Here is a 9,726-nt window from a genome sequence, read left to right as displayed (position 1 = left end):
CGATCTTGTGACATTTATGCCATTATCACAGCAAATGAATATTGTTTTCTCGAGATCTCAAGTTTTTTTATATCCTTGTGGTGACATAACAGAAATTGTTTTGTCGTGGTAACGTCCGTTATATCATCATAATGGCATAAATATCTCGAGATCCCGAGAAAACAGCATTCGTTGTAAGTGATAATGATATAAGTACTCATGGAAAAACGGTGTTTAAAAAACCATGTAAATCCATGGCCTTTTAGGGCGTCTGTATACATATGTACATCTATGGGAATCACGCTTTTTTCTGCTCAAAACCTTCCCTTAGCCTCCCTACGTAGGGAATAAGGCACCCTACGTAGACCCTTGAGACGCACCCTTTAAGACAGCACTAACAAGAGGGCGAGCAGCGGCCTCCGTATTGAGACGCACCCATTACCGGCTGCACGGCGGGGCATTGTGGGTAAGAGACGGAGGTTAGCCCGCGCCATTTTTGTCGGAGTGGAGATCTCGGCGGTGAGTTTGGAGTGAATTTACCCGCTCAGAGGGCTTTATTATCACAGACAGAATGGGGAGGAAGAAGAAGAAGCAGCTGAAGCCCTGGTGCTGGTATCCTTTCTGCGGTTTGTTGGCTTTAAAGAAGCTGTTTAGAAAGACGGAAGTTGGATTTGCGCGCACGGCGGCTGAACAACAACATGCCCGGGACTTATTAGCGTTAGCTACATTTATCCACTTAATGTTGATGTAAACTGACTGAAGTGGACCAGGAACCCCTGGTCAGGAATTTAGGGGTCAGTTTTCAACACTAAAAACTGTTAGAAACATCCAGAGGTGTATTTAGACACCGCCTAATGCTGATCTGTTCATTAAGCTAAAGCTAAAAAGCTAGCTAGCGGTCTTACATCATTGGTCACGTTTTAAGTCGTCTGTGTCTGAATGCTGCAGTTATATTGTTAATGTTAAAAGTCTTAAAAATAGTGTTTTAATTATGTTTCTGGAATTGTCTACTCAAACCACAAAATACAGAGTTTTGGTCGGCCAATAATACCGTCTGGTAGTTAATATATTTTATAGTTCTTTTTCATTTTGGGGAGGGAAGCTAGTGTTAGTGGCGAAATTAACTTTAGCCATTAACATTCATGCAACTTACAGTCCTACATATAAATAAAACCAGTGTACACGTTTAGAGATGCTTCTTTATTGGTACTTTAATAAAGGAAATAGTTCTGTGTAGAACCATGAATTCTATATATCATCTTTTTGAAAACGGTTCTAGCACCAGAAAGGGTTATTCTGTTGTTACCTTTAAAAAATGTTGGTTCTTCGAGGGTGCTTTAGTATATAGTACTATGAACACCCAAATAACCATTTGCATGATTAAAGGGTTCTTTGCATCATGAAAGAGTTCTTCAGGGTGATGGAGAAAATGCTGTAGATGTTTTTATATCGAACTTTTTTTTTAAGAAAGTTCTATGTAGTACCAAAAAAGGATCTTTTAATAATAGAAGAACCCTTTTTGCTGCTTTGTGCTTTATGTTCAATGTAGTACCATCTAAAGCACATTCTCCATCAATCTGAAGAACTCTTTCACAGTGCATAGAACACTTTAATCATGCAAAGGGTTCTTTGAGTTTTAAGTGCTCTATATAGAATCATTTTCTTTACTATAAATCCTCGAAGAACTATTATTTTTAAATGTGTACAAGCGTGACATCGTCATAATAGCAGAACCCTTTTTGGTGCTCTATAGAACCATTTTCAAAAGCACACTGTCCATCAGTCTGAAGAACTATTTCACCGGGCAGAGAACCATTTAAGCATTAAATGGGCCCATCTAGAGCTTGTGATTCGAAATAGTTCTATTCCTTTTATGTCAACCATTGGAGAACCATCGTTTTTTACGTGCGTAGTTAAACACTTTTTGCTTCTTCTCTTCAGTAAAAGGAATCCGCACGTCTCTCTGGTGGGACACGATAGAGACCCCATTGTGCAGAAGAAACAGATCTGTTATTTAGAATTGAAACTGAATATTTTCAGGAAAGTGCTGGAAAACGGATACAGCTTTTCTATCCACTCAGTGCCGATGTGACTGTAAGCCTAAATAATATTAATCATCCCTACCTACCCCACCCAACTAATGTTCCATGATCAGTATTGATTGTGGTTGGATTGCAGAGGGATGATGTTTCAGCCTGTTTTTATTGATGAATCAGTACACAGTGATGTACAACAGAGCTTAAAGGGGAATGCCACCCATTTTTCAGTGTTTCTGAACAGAGAACCGATCATTTCACATCAAGTCGCTCTTATAATGACTGTTTGCACCTTCAGAATTTAATGATGGAAAAGTATTGAAAAATGGGTGGTGTTCCCCTTTAAGCTCTGTTGTACATTACTGTGTGCTGACTCATAAAGGACAACCTGTAACATCACCCCACTGATGCGATTTGACCAGAATCTTAGTTCAGTCTATGACTAGTAAGCCAGTCTTGTTAGTATTGAGTTTTAACATAGGTTATAAATACTGTGGTTATAAGTTGGTTATAAGGACTATAAATACTGGATAGATAACTTTAGTTCTTGTTCAAACAGTTAATTTTGTCAACGTGAAATTAAAAGTAAAGTTTCACTTTCTATGAATGTGTGATTACATGCCTTAATCAGTTTTATCCGAGGTACTGCAACAGAGACTTCGATGACGAGAAGATCCTGATTCAGCATCAGAAAGCAAAACACTTCAAATGTCACATATGTCACAAAAAACTGTACACAGGACCTGGACTAGCAATACACTGTATGCAGGTATGTTATGTATTTTTAAAAAAAACATTATTATTAATTAATTCATTTATTTAATAGACTTGTTACTGATTATTTTGTTGGGGGAAAAATTGAGGTGTAAAAGTAAATAAACATCCTTGCAGGTGCACAAAGAAACAATAGACGGGGTTCCAAATGCAATACCAGGCAGAACAGACATAGAGCTGGAAATCTATGGCATGGAAGGCATTCCAGAGAAAGATATGCAAGAACGAAGACGGGTACTTGAACAAAAATCTCAAGGTATGAAAAACTTTGTTTATGATGAGTGTTTTGTTGTAATACTGTCAGCAGTCTGTTTACTATGAATTTATTTTTATTTTTACTTGAGCAGAAAGCCAGAAGAGAAAACAGAACCAAGATGATTCAGATGAGGATGAGGACGAAGACGAAGCTGGGCCTTCATCGTTTCAGCAGGCGGCTGCTCAGCCGCAGGCAGCCTACATGCCCCCGATGGCACAGCCTGGCGTGCCTCCTGTAGCGCCTGGCATGCCCCCCACTAACTACTCAGGTGAGTTTAAAATGAAAGTGATAAAAGGTAAAGACCAGAAATCTTTTAGCATATGAATTAGGGCTGAAAGAGGAGTCAGGTTGAAGGAGTGCGATTTTCAAATCACAAGAGCTGCAGTTCTACATGCAATGTGTCAAACACAAGCCCCCTGTGGGCCAAATCAGGCTCATGACACAGTCCTATTCGGCCCATCAAATTTTTTAATTTTCTGTTCTTATTAACCCGTCTCGCCCGGAGATGCACTACAGTTCCCAGCATGCGCTGCAACGTAGTGTGCGTTCTGACCCCCTTCCTACAACAATCTGTGGGCCAGAGGTTACACGAAAAGATGCCTGGTATCTAGTATAAGCAAACAGTAGTTTTAAAAAAAAAAATACCTAAAACAATTAATTTTTATTTATAAATATTTTTGAATAAGTATTCAGTGCCTATTTTGCTGTTGCAGTTTTGGCATATTTTGAATAAACAATGGCCCATTCAGGTCATGTAGAAGTCGAGGTCATGGTTGAGTAGAAATGAAATAAAAACACAGCTGGCCCACGGATTTGCTGCAGATTTTTTTTAACATGGCCCTCTTAGTGGTTGAGTTTGACACCCTTGGTCTACAATATGAAGAAGCTTTAAGTGGGGAGGTTTAACCTCATAACACATAGCTTGTGAACTGCTTGTAGACTTCAGAAGCAACCAAATGCCCATGTGCTGTGACATCACAGCCATAACAAGCCAAAAGAAGTGGACTTGGTGGTCTTGGTTTGGAGCATAGACATCAGTTCATAGAAAACAGTCACAATTTAAATTGCAAACCTGGTCAGGAGCATTGAAATTAGATATTTTACGCAAAGCGTGCAGCCATACAGTGTGTCCCAATTCAGGGGCTGGATCCTTTGAAGGACACGGTCTACGAAGGCGTGTCCTTCGAAGGCTGCTTAAATCCACCAAGGCTGAACAGAAATGAGACGGTCTGCCCTACGGCAGATTTTCTGTTTGCGTCACAGCACCACTGTTCCCGCCATTACCATTGCACCACAAAACACTGTTCTTGTCAAGTTATTTCAAAGTTCTTTAAAGATAGAACCAGAATTTTTTGCGCTGCTGTGACGCAGTCAGCCTTCAAATGCAGCCTCAGAAGGACGCAGCCCCTGAAATGAGACAAACGGCTAGTTTAATTACAGCACTGTTTTCCAATTAAGGTGTCGGTGGGAATTGTATGAGCAGAGAGTGCAGATCTGCAGGTTGCTTTCTAAACATGTCGAATTGCTGTTCATTTTGTCATTACAAAACCTTTAATAATAGATGAAGTCATTTAAAGCTGGAACTTTTATACAAGGCATTATGTGACAATACAAATACAGCAGCTATGAGTGCAGTATAATATGAAATAGGGATGTAATGGTACTAAATATCTCATTGTATTGAATTGTCAATTGTATTGTTGTGGCTGGTATGTTAGCTTGTGTTTAGAGCATTAGATCAGGACACTATAAAGCACTTTTATTTCAAATATACTCAAACTGTTAACATGCTAACATGAGGCATGTTTGCAGCCACACTAACTGTATTGAACAATGCATTGAATCAAGACGCCACTGTATCGAATCAAATAATACATTTGTTGAATTGTTAGATATTTAATATCAGGATATTTTTCCGATTCCTGTAACTGCAGATTAAACAACAAAACCCACGACCACACTACAGACTTGGTAAACTGTTTTGTATTTTACTGTTAAAGGGGACTCACACCAGTTTACATCTCAAACAGTGAATTATGCAGAAATTCTGAAAAATTGGTGGAATTTCCCTTTAATCATTTGAAACATGGACGCAGTGTCAAATATGACTGAATATGGGGTGACAGTGCATGTTGTAATGCGCATCTCCTGAGTATCAGCCTATGTTTCGAAGGCAGCCAGTAAGGGGCGCTGTGGTTTTAGTTTTTGCTGTACAGTTGTGATTTTATTTGAACTAAAATGTTAATTACAGGTTTTGTGTTTCAACTTAACTAAAGTGTCATACTAAATTAGTGGCTGTGTGTGTGTCTGTGTGAGAGCAGGTATGCCCCCTATGATGCCCGGTGTGCCACCAATGATGCCTGGAATGCCCCCAGCTATGCCAGGCTTGCCACCAGGGTAGGTTTCTTGTTGTAAGACTATTTTTGTATTTTAACTGTTGATGGTAAAGGTTTAAAATTTTGCATATTCCTGTTTTGTTTTGGAATCTTAATGTCTTTTGACTTTATTGGGTATGTGGTGTCTTCATTTTTCCAGAATGATGCCAATTGCAGGAATGATGCCCCCAGGGCCTGGAATGCCCCCCATGATGCCAGGCATGCCTCCTGGTAAAATACCTGGGCTTTGACATCGCTGTTTTTCTGAGCTGTGAAATCTGAGATAAATGGAGAGCCATTGGTAGGTCTGTTGGTGTGGTATTACAGTCAGACGTATGTTTTATCTTCTGCAGGTATGCCCCCTCAAGTAGCCCGGCCTGGGATGCCCCTGATGGCACCGGCAGCCCCCGTCGTGGCTCCAGGAGTACCAGCCAGACCCGCAGGACCTGTAGCCCAGTCCGCTGCTGCCAAACCTCTCTTTCCTAGCGCTGTTCAGGTAAACACCAGCGATCTGTCTAACTTTAAGCCTAGTTCTGTCTAATCCTTTTCTTTCTCACAGTGTCGAATCACTTTTTACCGGGATAAATTGCCATGGCAACTCATGCTGCATGCCTAACTTGTTTAGGATCCTGGTTTATAAAGAGCTCTCAGACCAGTCAGGGACTAACAGTGGTGGACCCCAACCCAACCCCCTCACTTTTGTGACATTTGTGGCGTCAATCGCATGAAGAATATTGCTTTGTAGCAGAGGAAACAGATCAATATAAACCAGTTATTACTTCAATAAGCACTAACAAAAAGCAGCAGCGTTTGTGTTGATGTACATGCTTTACATCTTACGTATAAACATAGATTTCTTTCTTTGAAAAATAAGCCGCTGGACTCCATGTCTTCAATTAATTTTATTTTATTTATTTATTTATTTTTTGATATTTTAAGCTTCATAGTTCACTGAGAGTGTGTGAATTTTTCTTGTTTATTTGCATCCTCAATAATGACTGCAGTGCGCTGTTCTAAATGAGTCAATTAGTTCAGTGTTCCCTCCTTATTTTTTTTTAAACAAATAAGCTGCTAAACAACTACTCATGATTGCAAAGACTTGGAGGCAAATTTAGTCATTTTCTGCAATAGAGAAATATTATTTAATTATTATACTTAACCTAATGCTCTACTCAGCACGCCATTATCTTTTTATCCTATTTGACTGTGTCTCTTGTCCCCCCCAGGCTCAGCAGACGGTATCTGGCCCCCCCTCCACCAGTGCTGAGCCCCCTAAACCGACATTCCCGGCCTACACCCAGCCCTCTGCTACCTCCTCACCCGCTGGCCCTGCCAGCAGCACTGTGGCCAAGCCCCCCGCCACAGTGTCCAGCAAACCCGCCACGCTGTCCACCGGCAGTGCTACCAGTAAGTTGATGCACCCTGATGAGGATATCTCGCTGGTAAGTGCTCAAGTGGCTTTTGTGATTATCCCCTTTTTTGACAGTAAGTAATAAGTACTAAGTCGTGTTTTCTGGAGGTTAAATTAAAGAAATATGAGGTTTTAGTGTTTAGGAATACTAAAAGAATACTTCTTTAAATTTCACAACAGCATGTGAGTCAAGTTTTTAATAAAATGCTCACAATATACAAGTGAAACTGAAGAAAGTGGATAAAAAGTATTTAGACAGGCTTTATGTTCTCAGCACACTAATTTTCATAAAACTTGAAGTATAGCTGCAATCTTATTTTAGCCAAAAGAGACATTTATTGAATGCTATTATCACTTATAACTGTCCATATTCAGTGCATTTGAATCAATGTACTTTGACACCCCTGTTTGAGTAGAAGGGCATGCTCCTGTCTGCGGTTGGCTGATTGCTGTATATGTTTTGCTCCTGTAGGAAGAGAGGCGAGCACAGCTGCCTAGGTATCAGAGATTAATCCCTAGGCCTGGACCACCTGCTGCTGCTGCAGCGGTCAACTCTAACAAAGCGGGTGGTCCGATGCCCCCTCAGCAGCCTCCTGTTAGGCACCCCATGCATGGTGAGTTACACTGCATCAGAATGGAGGGGTTTTGTTCTTAGGTTATAAGTCTTTGCAAGCCTCAGTTTACATTGTTGAGACATCTTTCTCAATTAATCTGACTTTGCTGCCTTCTTTGGTTCCTCTCTCGTTTTCAAATTATTCTTTTAATTTTTACGTGCAATAAAAAAGTAGAAGACGTATCCTAGCCTTCATATGGCCCCAATAATTAGTGCACATATTTATTTAGGTTTGTATTCAGAAGCTTCAAGTTTTGTTTTTTTTTGTCCCCGAATTAAAATAAAAGTACTCTTTTGGAATTACCAATGAGAATTTGAAGCCTGTAAGTGCTGTCAGGGACAGCCCTAGACATTTTTCGTGAGTCATTCCTTAAATCAGTGATACCTAATTGATACCTAAGTTTAAAGAATTACGGGAAAACTAACAGTGTTAACCATTTTCTCATCATTGTCTAGGTCAGTATGGGGCACCTCCTCAGGGCATGCCGGGTTATATGGCAGGTGGGATGCCTCCATATGGCCAAGTGCCGCCATACCAGGGCGGCCCCCCCATGGGCATGAGACCTCCCGTCATGTCTCCAGGCAGCCGATACTGATGCAGCTCTGCAGGCTGATCGGTTTGGAGGTGACCCACCTTTTCTCATGTAGAGTGCTGTTTATATAGCCAAACAAACCAAAATATCCATCCACAGACGAAGACAACACCACATGGGACATTTTGACACACTAAGAATTAAAAGGAATGGTACGGTATCGATGTTGCGGTTGATACATGTGGCTTTTTTTTCTTATTGTGTTTTATTCAGGTTGTACAAGTACAGTGTTTTAAACAGTGCTTCATAATGTTTTGAGGCCGCTGCCGTAACCGTATCGACATTACTTCAAGGCAAGTCCCCTGTAATAACGATACTTACTTTGCTTTGGTTCTTATTCTATGAAGCCTTCACAGCACTTTAGCGTGCTGTTGGACTTCATGTCCCCATCGTTTGATCGGTGAGGGCTTCAGAATGTCCTGTGTTTGTGTATCATTCCTTAATTCAGGGTTTAAAACTTCAGTAAAGGTAAAAATGGGTGTATGTTTGGAAAATATTTGTTTTTTGGAACACAGACTGTAATAAAACTTCTTAATTTCATTTCTCTTCTTGATTTTTGTTTGTGTGGGTGTGTGTTTGTGTCCCCTGAGCGGTGGATTCATCAGGCAGGTTGGTCCTTTGTTAAAACCATAACAGTATTCTAAAATTAAGATACAATATTTAATAGAAATAATTCAGTTGCCAGTTTGTTGCAGTGTGCCTGTGCTCATGTGAGCGTACTCTCAGTGCTCAAAGGCAAAGCAAGTAAGTCGTATTACTGTCTTTAAAGGTGAATAAGATCATCTGCATGAAACCCCTATCAGATATGCCGGTAAGGCTGGGTGGCATCAAAAGCATGTTTGGGCTTTTGGGGCTGAACAACATTGTCTGTTAATCATGATTGTGATATTGGCTTTTGAAATACTAATATCACAGAAGGCTGCAAGCCTTTTCTCAGTTTCCCTGAGCTTAGAAAAGAGCAGAACCAGCAAAAGCTAACTGCTAACTCACTTCCCAAAGCTAACACACCACTGGACCGTCTCAGAACATGCTTGATATCGGCTGTTACTCCAGCACCAGTCCCTTAACGCTCTTTGAGGCGTCGTTAACCACTAAACGTGTCTAATTTGAACATTGGTAAGCAAAAACTGAGCATGTGCTGTGGTCTGTGGCACTTTTGGTCTGCTAACTGAGTTAGCCTCAGCTTGCAGCCTACAGCTCCAAACACCGCAGAGCACTTTTTGTCTTCTACACACTTTAAAAAAAGATGGTTCTACAAGGATTCTTTAGTAAAGGAAATAGTTCCATACAGGCCCCTGAACTCGGAGAACACTTTGCATGATTTAAGGGTTCTTTGCATCAAGAAAAGTTCTTCAGATTGATGGTAGATGGTTCTATATAGAACTTATAACTTCTCAGTAATGTTAGCTTAGCGAGCAGGCTACAGATCCAAAATTAAAAAAGTTAAATTTCAGCATTTTGCCCATTTTGATGTTTTGGGTCATCTACTCTTGTCCTGATCTGTGGTCAGCAGAGCTGTTGGCTAAGTTAACGCTAACCAGCTGCTCTCTCCTGTTTAATGTTTAGCAAGTTACTGATGCAGCGCTGCAGGCTGATCGATTTGGAGGTAAGTTGGGGGTGTTAAAATTTTAGGGCATTTAATGTGATTCTTTTTTTTTTTTTTTTTGGGCTAATTTACATGTAGCTGTG

At 40.4% G+C, this 9,726-nt stretch overlaps 1 protein-coding gene across 2 annotated transcripts; it reads left to right on the top strand.

The window, feature by feature from the left end:
• Positions 1-438: 438 nt before the first annotated feature.
• znf207b (zinc finger protein 207, b) lies at positions 439-8,577 on the top strand. 2 transcript variants are annotated; one of them, XM_036571422.1, is made up of 11 exons: positions 439-591; positions 2,658-2,784; positions 2,907-3,045; positions 3,137-3,313; positions 5,367-5,442; positions 5,581-5,651; positions 5,774-5,916; positions 6,647-6,862; positions 7,304-7,445; positions 7,901-8,069; positions 8,251-8,577. In XM_036571422.1, exons 1-10 carry the CDS (start codon positions 551-553, stop codon positions 8,038-8,040), a joined length of 1,272 nt encoding a protein of 423 aa, XP_036427315.1. In that variant the 5' UTR covers positions 439-550; the 3' UTR covers positions 8,041-8,069; positions 8,251-8,577. The 2 variants fall into 2 exon arrangements, with proteins under 2 accessions (XP_036427315.1, XP_036427313.1); XM_036571420.1 differs by having other exon boundaries at positions 7,901-8,577.
• The last annotated feature ends 1,149 nt before the right edge of the window (positions 8,578-9,726 follow it).

This window comes from Colossoma macropomum, unplaced genomic scaffold (genome assembly GCF_904425465.1).
Source record: "Colossoma macropomum unplaced genomic scaffold, Colossoma_macropomum, whole genome shotgun sequence".
Taxonomy (NCBI): Eukaryota; Metazoa; Chordata; class Actinopteri; order Characiformes; family Serrasalmidae; genus Colossoma; species Colossoma macropomum.
The sequence above is the reverse complement of the archived record's forward strand: the minus strand, read 5'-3'. Positions and strand labels throughout refer to the sequence as shown.